The sequence below is a fragment of the Trachurus japonicus genome, chromosome 20, assembly GCF_045865225.1.
Source record: "Trachurus japonicus isolate A0001 chromosome 20, Traja_1.0".
NCBI classification, from domain to species: Eukaryota; Metazoa; Chordata; class Actinopteri; order Carangiformes; family Carangidae; genus Trachurus; species Trachurus japonicus.
Window position 1 is genome coordinate 14816168 of NC_140926.1, and position 14615 is coordinate 14830782.

The 14615-nt window shown below is 40.0% G+C and overlaps 1 protein-coding gene across 2 annotated transcripts; it reads right to left on the bottom strand.

Moving 5' to 3' along the window:
* Positions 1 to 1153: 1153 nt before the first annotated feature.
* LOC146966667 (xin actin-binding repeat-containing protein 1) lies at positions 1154 to 12824 on the bottom strand. 2 transcript variants are annotated; one of them, XM_085763763.1, is made up of 10 exons: positions 12786 to 12824; positions 12221 to 12363; positions 12044 to 12137; positions 11566 to 11940; positions 11169 to 11247; positions 9051 to 9178; positions 8799 to 8846; positions 3139 to 3269; positions 1355 to 1542; positions 1154 to 1245 (listed from the first exon to the last, which is right to left on the bottom strand). In XM_085763763.1, exons 2-9 carry the CDS (start codon positions 12352 to 12354, stop codon positions 1374 to 1376), a joined length of 1158 nt encoding a protein of 385 aa, XP_085619889.1. In that variant the 5' UTR covers positions 12355 to 12363; positions 12786 to 12824; the 3' UTR covers positions 1154 to 1245; positions 1355 to 1373. The 2 variants fall into 2 exon arrangements, with proteins under 2 accessions (XP_085619889.1, XP_085619888.1); XM_085763762.1 differs by lacking the exons at positions 1154 to 1245; positions 1355 to 1542; positions 3139 to 3269; ... (3 more) ...; positions 12221 to 12363; positions 12786 to 12824 and adding exons at positions 3464 to 8456; positions 10082 to 10228.
* Positions 12825 to 14615: the final 1791 nt, after the last annotated feature.

Genomic DNA, 14615 nt, shown 5'->3' on the forward strand with positions numbered 1-14615 from the left:
AAACTGATTATGGAATAGATGAATCATTATGATGAATAAGAATCTGCATCTGTCTTATTGTAAGGAAAAGAAATTATATTAAATAGTTGTCTCGGTTTTGAGACTAAAACACTGATTTAAAAACAACACACATGCAATGAACTATAGCCTACTGTTTTAATATTTCCAGTGTGACATAATATTAAAACTATGCACTGTAAAATCATCACCCTTCCCCATAACGTTATCTATCAGTGGCAGTTATCAGCTTTAACTAACTTGTGTTTCGTTCACAGATGTTTAGATTATGAGATTTTCTTTTTGATAACCTGACTTTGTATGCACATTGAATTGTGCATGGGTGTGTCAGATACACATTTGTTTGTCTCCCTTTCCTTATCCGTTATCAGGTCTGAAAGCTACATGACATGAGCTGTATGAGGTTTATTGTACAGTAGGATTAAGATGCAGACACTAAATTGATTGTGTTGATTGTGCAATGAACTAATTACAAAGATAAAATATGTCACCGACTGTCATAAACTGAACAGTTCAACTACAGTTTTATCAAACCACATGCAGCAATTACGCTGATGGTATGACCTCACGTCAACACAGAGCTCACACACTGTGCAATGCTGAGCATTTTTTATTTTATTGTCAGAATAATTTCTGCAGTATACTGAAAACTGGAACTAATGCATTTCTTCACACCTGAAATTGGCTCTGTTTAATGAATTGAAATATCCCTTTCTTTCACTAGCTATTTGCACCTAAATGAAGGGCCTTTGAATTTACTGTAATGTGTTTGTCATTATAGCGTATGCTCAATATGATTTTTACACTGGTTTTGCATTGGGTTTGGTATGAAGCAAGATCTGATGAATTCATGATCAAGGAACACTTATATTGAGAGATCTGATTTTTTAAATTCATCTTGAAATTTAAAAACCCGGTTTCCCGTTTTACTTAATAAAGATTATTATAGCCTATAGAAAATCTTACAGTAATAATTGTGAACTAAAAAGCAATTGATTTAATGAACTGGAATGAATAAAGACACTCAGATGTGTCAGTGTCTGTCAGTACAGTTTCTTACAATGATTAAGCCATTGCTGCAATATGATTTTGGGTGATGCATCAAAGCACAGTTAATCATTACCATTACATACTGTAGATTAACACACTGTGAAATGTGGGCGACAGTAGCATCATAAAGTGCCTCAAACACATCTTCAAGGAGAGTTTTCATGTTCACTGTCTCAGCTGAGGAGAGAAACAGAAAACATTTGTTGTTTTTTTAAAGCCACTATAATGATTGATCATGAACATGACAACAAATATACATAGGAAATTCTGCTGCGCCTGCCGGTACTCACGTTGACACTGAATATTTATGCTTCAGATTCATCGTACACCCCATCAGCATTGTTCCTCAGAAGCCACCGGTTCTTGTGTTGAGCATGTCCGAAGCCCTCGTCATAATTCCCTTTTCGTCTGAACAGTTGTTTGTAGTGAAATATGCAGTAGAACTCCCCGTGTAAAGGTGTATAATTGTACATGCTACAAATGAAAACAGTATGTCAGTTAAAATACAAATTAAGTGGTTGGAGGTAAAGGATTTTGGTTTTGTAGCTGTGAGATTCATTTGAAGTGTGTAGGCTAGTGTTTTGTAAATGAATCAACCAGTCTAGTCTATAATAAGTCCATAATAACTATTGGCCCTGATATAGAATTATATTTCTTGCGTGTGTTTGAAAAAAAAGAAAAAGTTTTGCATTATATTTATACAGTACTAGATAGCTTTAGATAAAAAATACATAAATAAATGTTTTTTAAAAAGCCCAGCCTTGCAAGTTTCACTCAGTGTAGTGTTAGCCTGCAGCTGTGCTAAAACTGTGTGTTTCCAGCTATGGTTTCCAAATATTGAATAGGGAAAACAAATGATAAGTATCCTCTGAGGTCTTTATTGTAATGCAGCTAAGACACAGATGTGACTGAGAAATGTCACAGGAATTTCACAGTTGAAGATAGCAAACCTTGAAAGGCTGTCTGAAAGATGCTAACAATAAGCAAACACCTTCTATGTGCTTTCAAGGTCCTGCTTCTGAAAGATGTCTTGGAAAATGTTTGAATATGTGACTGAAAAAGAGGGAGGTCAGAAATCCCCTGAAGCAGCCTCAAGATCTGTGCTTTATGCAAAAGTAGTGTCAAATATTATTTTAACTGACTGTATACACAAGCAGGGAAAGCTGCACTGCACCCTGTGAAAAAACAACCACCCAGTAGGCTAGTTTGAAATAATATGCTCAATTTTGACAATGGGAACTGGAATTAAAATGGATAATTTGTCTAAGGCTACTGAATTTTAGTGTAGATTTTCTACATGAAATAGCCTAATGTTATCTTCTTCTCTCTCTCTTTTTTTATTTTTATTTTTTTACTCTATTTTATGTTTGTAATATAGAAAAAATAATCATGATTTTACGTTAACTGATTCATCATTTCTATAGGCCTAACTGTAATTTACAGACTATAAGGTGGGCACTGAAGGCACCATAAGCGACTGATGAGGGCAGGAAGTGCAGGTGAGGTGCAGCAACAGGTCCGCCGGAAGTTATGGTCGGAGGGGGGGGGAAATAACACCTCAAACACAATGCGAACTTGTACGAAGATTTCATGGTGAGTGAGATTCAGTTATTAACTTTATATTAACGACATGTCGTCAAAGTGTTTCTCCGCTCAGATGCTAGTGAGCTGTTATGGCTGAGACGCGTTGTAGCAGCGAACAATGAAGAACAATATTAGCCCTCTTTAGTTGGAGCTGCCGCCGCCATTAGGCCAACCTTCACTGTCATAGGCCTACATAAAACACAGATTTGTTTATTATTATTTTCTCACCAATAGCCTGTGCCCGTGTTTGTCAATTATTACTGCTTGCTCTCTGGCTGTAGCCTATGACTTGCATTGTGTGTTAGCATCTGTTTTCAGTTTATTGATGGTTTTGAATTTGTCATTGATTAGTAGGCTACCATGGAACCAGCTTGGCATCGTGAGTTGTCCACAGATGCAATTCAGGGCTGATGTGTCAGAAGAAGAAGAAGAAGGAAGAAGGAGAAGAAGCAGGTGATTTCCCTGTAAAATATTGTAGCATCTCACCTTAATTTTTTCTTGCAGTGTTTACAGCAGAAGCACATTTTGTGAAAAGTGTATTTGTCTGCAGTTATTTTTTCCATTGGATAAACTGGCTTCAGACAGGCAGAGCACATCTCTTGAGAAGTTGGCTGAAACTGATGAGAAAAATCAGATATTTTAAGCCTCATTAAACCAAAAGTTTTTGTTTTTTTTTTGACAAAGATGAGCATTTATACCAACAAACACAAAGCCATTACGTAAAACCAAAAATGTGTATTTAATTTCAAATGTAAGCCAAAAACTTTGTTAAATACAAGCTGATAATAAATCAAACATGAAGTAGAACATCTTAAATGAATGATAACCCTTTATAAATAAACAAACAAGCAATGATAAACAACATACTTAGGCTAATATTTTGGCTAATAAATTATTTACATGACATCTTTGCCATTAAGAATATGAAAAACACTGCAGTGACTGACTGAATCCTATCTGTAAATGATTTAAGGTTTCTGATTGATCGGCAGTCGAACCTCTGGGTATGTTGTGACCTGACTGACCACTGGCTGACCTGTGGAGGACTTTGTGGTTTCTGGCTGAGTAGTGAAAACTGTTGAAGATTTGGATGAGTAAAACCGATTACCAAAATGATCAGTCTTCTCATAGTTCTCTGTGACTGTTTTGGTTCCTATAACGCTGTTTCCCTCATGGTCAGTCTGCACCTCAAGTACACTGAGCTCTCGTTTAGGATTTGGTGGACTGTGAGTGGATTGTTTTTGACCTCCTTTTCTGGGGTCCTTCTTTCTGGTTTTAGCAGGGCTGTTGCACGTCAGCGTCTTTGTTGTCCGGAATTTCTCCTCTGTCTTTGGGCTTTGCTGACATGTTGGACAGATTGTGGTCTCTGGTGTCAAAACATCTGTTTTATCCATTTTTCTGGCAGCTGACTGTATAGAGATGAAGGCAGGTGAAGAAGGGGGACTTGCTTTTTTTGCAGAGGCTGCTCCATTGCTTGCACTGAGACCAGCTTGGAGAGCTGTGTGTCTCTTTGAGGTAGGGCTTTCCTGTGCCTGTTGTGATTTAGTTCTGCTTGACCCGATGCTAATTTTGCTGATATTAGTAGAGGATAGGGATTCTTGTCCTGCCCCTAAGGACTCTTTGAACAGGCACGATAAACCAGCAATATCTGAGTCAGACTTTAATGTAGAGACAGAATAAAGAGCCTTCTTTATGGCTTCTTCTATGTCCATAAGTCTGGCTAAAGTCTGCTCTTTTAGATTCATGATTTCCTCACTGGCTCTTTCAAGATCCCCAAAAATATGTGCCATTGAAGCTTTGCTTTCAGGGTCATCTTTCAACGGTGGCTTCTCCTCTCTGGGTTGCACTTTTACCTTTTTTTGTTTCATTTTGTTGGAACTGACAACCCAGTCAGGGACGTTCTCAAATACTCCCCTCAGAGACCTCACATCAACCTCGCTTGTGTCCTGTTCAATTTCTTCAACTCGGCAGAGAATGCTCTGCAGTTCTTCCTGCTTTCGCAAGTTGTCAAAAATTTCCATGGCTGCTGTTATGTTCCCCCTCATGATCTCATCCATGTGAACTGACAGCCGCTGTCGGCGCTCGTCTTCTGTCTCGGTTCGTCCTTTTTTCCCCCTCATCTCAACTTTGCTTTCTTGTATTACTTCTCTCTTGTGGTTGTCTTTGCTGTCAGCGGTTTGTCCACTGGTGTTTGCACCACTGTGGGACGGACCAGTTATAGTCTGTTGTGGTTTTGAATCTGCATGTGTGAGAATAGTTGAGTTATTATTTCCAGATGTATCTTGTGGACTCTTGTTGTCAGCCAGGGCGATTTTTACTCTCTTTGGCTTAACAGGGGCATTCTTTACTGCCTTTTTACCTCCAAATTTCTGGCATGCTTCATGAAAATCTACATGACTCTCATCTGTTTCATTCATGTTCACATTGAGAGGGGGTTTTTCCAGGGGTTTTTCCACTCTTGATGTGGGATTTATCTCCCCTGGTCGAATTAGAATATTCTCTTCAGTGTTATCGACTGAGCCTTGGGCGTGATCTGTTATTTGAATTTTCTGAGACATCTGAATATCTTTACAGTCTAAAGAATATGGGCCAGAGTCTGCACCACTGTTTGTTTTGGACGGATCTTCCATATGTTCATCCTTACACAACACCCATGTTGTCGGCTGTTGAGCAACAGTTTCTTCCCTCGATTGCTTTTTCATGTCATGTCTTATAGTATTTGGTTGGGTTGCCTCGGGATTCTTTGTGTTGGTTGATTGATTATCTCCTTTTTTTGCTTTCAGATGCTCTGGTTTAGGTGGGACGGCTGGTTTTGTTCCAGGAGGCCTTTTGCTTTTTTCTGGGGCAGTACTTGCAGCTGGTTTATTTAAGGTTTCACTTTGGCTTTGGGGTTCTGTATTTGCGTCAGTCACCTCTTCCTTGGAGACGTCTTGTCTCAATGGCACGTCAATGGATCTGGATTCAGTCAAAGGGCAAAACTCTTTGATAATGGGGTTTTGAACAGACGCCACTTCCACATTTTGGGATCTTTCTTTGTGGGGTTTGGAAGAGCTTCTATATATCATAGCTGCTTTGAAATCCCCCCTTGTGACATTAATGTTGGATCTCCCCAATGACTCCAAAGCTTCTTTAACTTTACCCTCAAAAACAACTTCTTCTTCCTCTTGTTGTGCAGGTGTTGTTTCAGTCACAGCCTCTGAATGTTTATGGACCACTTCTGTGGCTATTTGATCTGTTTTGCTGCAGCTCTTAGTACTATGCACCTTTTCAGAGTTAATGTTCGCATGGTACGTCACTGTATTTTCATGATGGAGGACTGATTTAGGTTCTTGATCCCACTTTGGCTCAGTGCATGAGCCTACTTTTTGGTCCACATTTTCTTGATTCAATCCTGTGTCTGTTCTTGAGTGTTTGACATCACCTTCTGTACCTAAGGCAACCGATCCCTGGGAGGATTCTTGAACAAGGAATTTCTGTTTGTTTTGGGATGATTCATACAAAGACTTGGCCTCGATTGTGGCCTGGTGGAGGCTATTGATTGCAGTTTGGAGGTTCGAGATTTCGTCATTGTCATCTACCACCTGAACTAATTCAGCTTGGTGGACCCTGTCGTCATCATCCTGTGTCTCAAGATGTGGATAAGTGCCCGTAGGTGCTTGGCCATCACACTCCCAAAAGGTATTTTTACTTTGCTCATAGTTGAATACTTCAGCATTGCCTTCCCTAGAGGACTGGCTCTTTTCAAGTGGCACAGATTGACTGGTAAATGAATGAGACATTGTGGTAGGTTGGACACGGTTTTTATGACTGCTTTGCTTTTCCTGTGTCTGTCTCTGATCTCCAGAGAACATGCTTTTCAGTCTCTTTACATCCACTGGGATCCACTCCGGAGAACTCTCCTCTAATTGATTCTCTGTTGATTCATGATGAAGCGTTGTGCTTTGTTCGGCCTCAGTTTGGTTTGGAGTGAGTTCTTCTCCTTCCTCTTCTGGCTCAGCTTGAAGAGTTTTCAAATATTCCAGGTCTCCCTTTTCAATACAACTCTTGAACAGTTTCACGTTTCCTTTCACTGTGACTTCAGGCCTCATTGTTCCTGTGCAGGTTTGGTCTTGAGAAGTTTCTAGAAGGCAACTTATGGTTGATTCGACAATGCCTTTTCTTAGTCCTTGATTTTCAGTTCTACAGATATCAGTTTTCTCTGTTTCTGGTTCATCGAAATCCACAACTTGTCCTGGTGGAGCACAGTAACTTTTCACATCTTCCTCATCAAAGTAATTGTGGAGGGAGTAAACGATGACTTCAGCACATTTGTTGGCATCCTGCTGAATGATCACTCCTTTCCTCAGAGAGTTATCTTGGTTGAGAATGTCCTCAACAAGCTGAACAACATTGGCTGTTTTAACCTCAGTCTCTTGGCCCATAGTGAATTGACGCTGGTGAACAGGTACATTCACCAATGTGGCCTCCATTATTCCTTTACTATCCTCCTTTAAATAAATGATCTGAGGCTTTAGGTTTGCCCGTGGTAGCAATTGGACTATGAAGTTTTGTGCACCACCTTCAGCCACCTCATCATCTTTTATCTCAGGCCCACTCTGTGATAGTGTAAATTTAGCCTTTTTAGCTATCATTGTCTCATTTACCTCAATGATAGAGCCATCTGAATGTATAGCATTAACGCCAAAAAGGCAACTCAGGGTTTCCTTGATGTTCTCTACTAACGTCTCAATTTCATCCTTGTTCTGATGCCTGATTTTATCAAATGGCATCGATTCAAACAGATGGGCTCTGTTCTTGACATTAGTTACTAAATAATCCTCAGCAGCCCCAGTGGGACTTGTTGGGATCGGGGATTTTGATGCATGCACACTGGGACTTACTGGGATCGGGGATTTTGATCCATGAACATAGGAATTTTCTCTTTCTATATTTGTTGTGATAAACGGGTTATTTTTGAAAAGAGCTGCACTTGTTTTGATAATTTCCTCAGATTCTCCTGCACCTGAAATACCTGTAAGGGCATCCTCAAAGGCTTGTTCATCATGAAAACATTCTTGCCCTTCAGGAAAAGTCCTGTGAGTGCTTTGACCAACAGCATGAACAAATGGCCCTGGATGTGGATTCTCTTTGCAACTCATTTCCAACTCATGTTTTTGTTTCTGGACTGGCCCTGCCTCATCCCTGCAAATAGAAACCTTCCCATGGAACTTATTATCTGGATTTGGCCTTGATGTTTTCACAGACTGACTCTCAAATAACCTCCTGGTAGCGTGAACATCTATTCTTATCATCTCCTCATCACCCTCTCTGTTAGGTGCGGGACTCGGACGAAGTTTTTTGTTATCCTCCATGAGCCCTTTAACACTTTCACTGCAAGGCCTCTCCTCAAACACAGCTGATGTTTTGCTGACATCGCCTCCGTCCACCGCCCCATCTGCCATGTGCATCTTTGGGGTGTACGGAGCATTTTTGTTACTCAAGGCACAGTTCTCAAATATCAAGCGTCTTGAGAGGACCTCTCCCTCGTATCCAGTTTCACCAGCTGTCACCCCAGTCTCTGAGCTCAACACCTCAGCAAGCTCCTCATCCACAACTTCATCCAGCATCTTCAGCTCTGGGTGGGTGTGCTTCAGGAGTCTCCTCAGCTCACATTTCTGTCGCTGCTGGTATAACTCTTCTTTGGAAAGTTGGGCTGGCACTGAATGTAGGAAATGTGCCCCAGATATGTCCTCTGGTCCTGCCTGCTGTCTGGCTAATGAAGGTGGAGGCAGATCATCTGTCCTTTGTTGGGGGTCTTCGTCCATCTTAGAAGAACAAAGTAATGTTCTCATCAGTGTGAGTCCTTTTCAACAGGAGTTAGCTATCCAGTGAAATCCATGCTCCAGAGTGCAGCCAGAGTTGTGTGTTACCTTCCAAATCATGCCAGGTGTTTTGTTTTCCACAACCAGGCGTCAGTGTGTTAGTTGAGTCCAATGCAACGAGCAAATGCAACCACAATGATAAATCAAAATAAAAGGACGAGAAAAGCAATCACATTTTTCATTCTTCGGCTATTTAGAAAATGATGAGGAAGGTTTTTCCATTATTGTGACAATACAGTTCAGGGCACACCATCATGCAAAATGTCTGGTGATGTTTTATCTTACCTTGGTTAGTTTAACTCTTTTGCCAGGTTCAGATGACTGATCTTTTGCCTAGATGAAAGTACACACTCATTACATGATATAGTTCAGCATTGTATCGTATGATCCATGTTAGATCATGCTAATTAGGAAAGGATACAAACAAATCTGCATGTTAACGACCAGTTTTCCAGATATGATCACTGACTGAAAGCCAGAACCAAGACTTCTGACATCTTTTACAATGTTGCACTGAATGAATAGACAGATGTTTACCACTTTTGTTGGTTCCTGAGGTGCCACCTTTGACAGATAGAGGGCAGAGATAGCTTTGACTGAGACGGATCCCTGGGTTTGGATGAAAGAGCTGTCTCTGAAGTCGGCAATCGACCTTCTCTTTTCATCTGCAAAGATACCAGACACAGCAGCTTTAACCACTTAAATTTGGGTTTGAATGTCTTGAGATCCATGTTAACAGGCAAATCAAGTAAATGCTGTGGCATGTGATCAAATTTACAAGATTGGGATTTGAAGTGAAGATAAAAGTAGTTGCAGTTTAGTTTTTTTGTGCTGACTGGTTAGCGTTAGTTGACAGAAAGGCAGCTGGCTTGTCTCAAAATAATGCACTGTGTATTTCTGGAGACTGTCACAACATCATGTGACTCAGAGAAAGACCATCTTAAACAAGTGACTCATTTTAATAGCATACAGCTGACTTCTTCGACGTCAACAAACGGTGTGTTAATAGTCATGAATTTTGTGACACTAGTAGTTACTCTCTCTGAGCAGATATTTAACAGCTGTCATGTCCTCGAGTTATAAATGTACCACTCGTGGTGGAGCAGCACAGATACCTGACTCCACTGACACACATACTGAGAGTTAAAAAGATAGACAAGTCAGTGCAGCCGCAGTTGACTAGGCATAGAAAAGCAAAAGTAAATACATGACACATTAACATTGTTTATAAAGGCAAAGATAAATCAGTCGTCTGTCAGCAGCTGGCAATCAGCGAAATGCAGCAGAACACAGTGACTCTTTTAGATGAGAGTTTGGTGAGTGTTAATTGTAATATTCAAAGCAGCCTATTGTTGATTTTAAAGTTTAAACACTCTAGTATTTGCATATTCACGTAGCCATAAAAACTCTCATTCATAAGTGCAGTTAGCTGTATCAATATAGGTGTTTAACTTTATGGCTTTAAAAGGACGTTTTAGAGTTAGACCATGTGCAAGCCGTGTGACATGCAGATAACATTGTAATCAGCTGACAGACAGATCATTCTTCAAACACAAATCTGTACTTACAGAAAATGAGCAGCCTCTGATTCCCTGCGTCCTACCAGGTGCCTTATTTCCTTAAAGTGTGTTTTTGTCTAACTGATGTTGCTGCTGTATACTGCAGGCTTGTGTCCGGTAATGCAGCCCCTGCCACTTTCAGTCGCTCCCCTGCCCCTGTCTTTTTCCCGCCCCTGTGACAGCTGACCCTTTAACCCTCATGCACTTATTCAGGACTTGTAACATGCCGGCTATTTCCGTCCCGCTCTGGAGTGGCCGACTGTGGCCGCACCAGGTCGAGTCAATCACGGCACTTCTTGCAAAGTCACTGTGTTGATATTCAGCTCCGTTTCACCTCTTCCCTTTCATTTGCACCGTCCACACAGCTTTGACCTGAGTCACAGGTCTGGCAGAGAGCTTTCAAGGGAATGTTTACTAGCAAATTGCATTTAATTTGTTTTGCTGTTTGTTTGTTTTTTCGTTTTTTCCCCCACAGAATTTGGCTGAGAAGCTAAACACAAAAAACCCACATATTTGCATATTAAACTGACCAACTGTGCACTGGCTGAAAGACTCTGCTCGCAATAAATTTGAATCTGTTCATTGAAAATATCCTACTGGTAGTAAAGAAATTGCCTCTGTCTTGTGTTGCATAAAGTAGTTGATACCAAATTAAAATAAATTTCCTGAGGAAATGAATAAGAAATTTAATAGAAAGTTTTATTCTGTTGTGTTTCTCTACTGGTCACATGTCCGTTTCTGGAAGAGTGTTAAGAGTTCATTTTCAGTGTTTTTATTATTGCAACATGTATGACTGGGATTTTTACAATTAGGTTGTTAATGTATTTTTAACCTTTTTTATTATTTTATTTTAAACTTTGGCTGCCAAATGAATCCCCCTCACTTAATATTTAAAAGCTCTTCTCTATGTTCTACGAGACGACTCAACAGAGAGATCATTTTATGACATCTGTCACGTGGAATGAGACTTTAAACTTTCATTCATTTCCCAGGTTTAGTGGGCAGTGAGGAAAGCACTGTGCTGAGGCCAGCTGGTCACCACAGAGCACACTGAGATTAATCTTTTTGATCTAGGAGGAAGTAATGTTTTACTCACCAGCCTGAGACGCTGCAAGTGTCTCAAAATCAATACCTCCTATTGTTCTCCTCCTTTCTCTCTGGGTTTGATTCACCACCTTGAGAGGGAAATAAAAACTATTATTGCCATGAAATAGATGTATTCATATATCTTTTTCTATATAACCTGAATCTTTAAAATGAAACTGAAACGGCTATCAGTACATCTGATCTGAGGCAACTTCATACACAAAGTAACACTAGAAGACAACTAAATAAAAGTTCATTACAATTTACTGAGGTTTTTTTTTTTTTTTTTTTTTACATCAGTAATACTTGTAAAAGCCACAGTACAAATCGGTATTTTCTGTTGTGATCTGTTGAGAAGTTCAAATTCCTTGTCTGGACCTTAAACCAATACGATGCATTTTATTTACCTTTCGAGTGACTTGATCCTGTTTTGCGCCACCTTTGGTGTGATTTACGGGTACATCAGCAGGACGTTTTGTCTCTTTCTCTGCGGGCTTCTTTACCTCCTCACTGTCTCCGTTCATCACGGGCATGATGTCTGCCGCCTTGTAAGGCGACTTGAAGTTTCCATCTCTGAAGCTGCTCTTCACCTTGTTTTGCTTGGCAGCCTTCGACTCGTACAAAGCCTTCAGGGCCTCTATGGAGCCGCCGCTGTTTTGAAGGCTTCCCATTGACTTGCTGCGCGTTAAACTGCTTTTGGCTCGAGACCGTTCCCTCTCCTCATTTTTCCTCATCAGAGACCCCAGATGAGACTCTTTACTCTCCAGAAGAGGTGGTGATATCTGACAGCGATACACGCAGAAAGAAAACATGTTTTCCTGCAGCTGCATTGATCATGTGGCTGCTTTGTTGCGCACAGTGGAAACAGCACAAAAATGATCTTACCTCTTCCAACACTTGCTTTGGCTTTGCTTCACTAGCACTGACCGAAGTTGGAATTGATTGAGTTGATGCACTTACTTCCACTGTAGTTTGATACCTGTTAAGCACACAAAAGCATTATTAATAATCCAATAGCACCCAAATAGATGTAGATTATTATTGTAAGATTGTTTCTTTCACCTTGAAACCAGTAGGGACACAGATGCTTTCTTGTCCCATCGCCCCGTCTCTGACCAGGTGGGCTTGTCACATGACGGGGCGAACCTGACACTCTTCAGCGACTGGGTGCGCCGCAGGTTACTCTTCCACTCCATGTCAAATTACTAAATCACATCAAGGCAGAGCAGAGTTTGCAAAATAACTGTATGATCTATAAAACACGATGAATAATCAATGACATTATCGCCGTTATTGCAACACATTGGATCAGCAGGCTCTGGATGTGATATTCTGTTTAATCTTTAAGCCCTGCAAAAATGTTTAACTTGTTTTTTTTTAATCAAAACACCACAAGTGAGAATTTTATCTACTCTATAAAGCTTCACTATTTCCCAATTAGTCACAAAAAGGGTAGATGAGAACATCAATAATGCAGAGTCTGGAATCAATGAGATATAGCAAAGTACAGTGATTCGAAGATACAATGCAATTTAACAACAATGCAAATAGGTGTAATAACCAGAGATAATGATTCATATTTTCAGTGAGAAAAAAAACAGCTTTTGAGTTGAATACTTACAGATACCTCACAGATGTCAGTCAGTGTCTGCTCTCTCTGACAATCACAAGCACTTCCGCAGCATCACAAGACTTGCACACGATGTGAGCAAAGTCCTTTTTCTTCCTCATTACCACAGGTGGTGTAAAGTGATCTAGGAAAAATGTTGAGAGTGGCAAACAACCGGATATAAATCCCCAAACACAGCTTAGTAATAAAGGCTTTTGTCTGAAATACTGATAGGTGATGTGAAAACAATGATCCCTCTCACGGTGTATCTGTTGTATTTATTGTGTGTTTTGCCTCTACACGAGTCTCCAGGAGATGCCACAGTGTTTGATGTCAGGTTTAACCTCCAAAGCTCAGATGTAATTACTCGATCTTTGAGCAGCAACAGACCATGCATTAAGATAAAATGAGATTAACTTTATTGATCCTGAGGGGAAGTTGGGTCATTACAGCAGCAGCGTGTGGAACATAGACAAAGAAACAACAAATAACATTTTGGAAATGAGTGAATCATCTGTTGCTTTGAGGATGTTTTTTTTTTTTGCGTGGGTTTTGACAGATACTGATTAACAGAGGTTGCCAGGTTACACATTTACACATTTACAATCCAGCATAACACCGTACCAGCACAAAAACTGCCTGTCCACAAAATGTAAACTGTACAAACAACCTTAGCATTTTAGAGAACATCTATTATGCATGAGGTTGGAATGCGTGTGGTCTTCCAAAATTCCCAACCAGCACTTGTACCTTAACCATGAGACATTGGGCTTGTTGCAGACGGAGCAACGTTGGGTGCATTTAAATGATTTTAAGCGACTGATAGAGAGACCGGAATAGCTTTACATTCTAAATGTTACTCATCATTGCCTAAGTACAAAACAGCATCCAGGTCTTAGTGATTCTGTGCAGTCGAGGACGAGCCAGTAGGGTTGATGCAACAACATCCCCCAGTATCAGTTAAAAAATGACTTTAATGACACACTGAACTAGAAATGTTTAAAACTAAGACACACAATGTTGCTCAGGGCTGCAACCTCTTAACGCTCTGCCCCCATTTGGAGGCCTCATTATCAACAACATCTATAAACTCCAGTGGAATGAAACCAATAATTTTCACTACTTTTTTTTCTTTTTTGAAGGTGTTTTTAGCTCCTAAATTAGATTTCAACCAGCGGGGGTGTAGTAGTCCTAGAAAGCCTGCCGGGAACAAGTGTTGTAGAAGTTCGTCTCCGCCCAGGAATTCCAAGACTTCCTGACCCTCAGGGGTCAAGAAGCAAGAACAGGAGGAAGCTCTGCTGCCTCATGATCTCGCTGACAACACCGACACCCACACCGACCCCAACCAGATCCCCCCCCCTCCCTGACACACACACATGGGTTTTCCTGAGAGTCAACTGTAAAATTGCAAACCATGTTTATTAGAGTTAAACACGCAGCACTGGTCATGGCATCTGGCACACACCACAGTACATGAAAGTTTATTACATCCATCATTAAGCTGTTAAGTAATTGTAACACATTATTGCTATGCTACAATCTCTGTGCATAAGTACACAGCTTTTTTATTAATGCAAAATGACAGCTGATTTATTATTATTATTATTATTATTATTATTATTATTATTATTATTAGTAGTAGTAGTAGTTGTTTTATAAATATATATATATTTAGTCTGTGAAATATAATACCATAAATAGTGGGTTTAATATTTGAAGTCTTTTTTTTATTGATTTCATAAAAGCTGTCGTTGAAAGTTATCAGTTATTTTAGATTTAAAGATATTAAGATTTTACTTTCAAACATTAGATAAGATTATAAAATATTAACTCCCCAGTAAATTAAGT

Coding starts and splice junctions, on each gene's coding strand:
- LOC146966667 (XM_085763762.1), bottom strand. CDS start 8,456: ATGGACGAAGACCCCCAACAAAGGACAGATGATCTGCCTCCACCTTCA.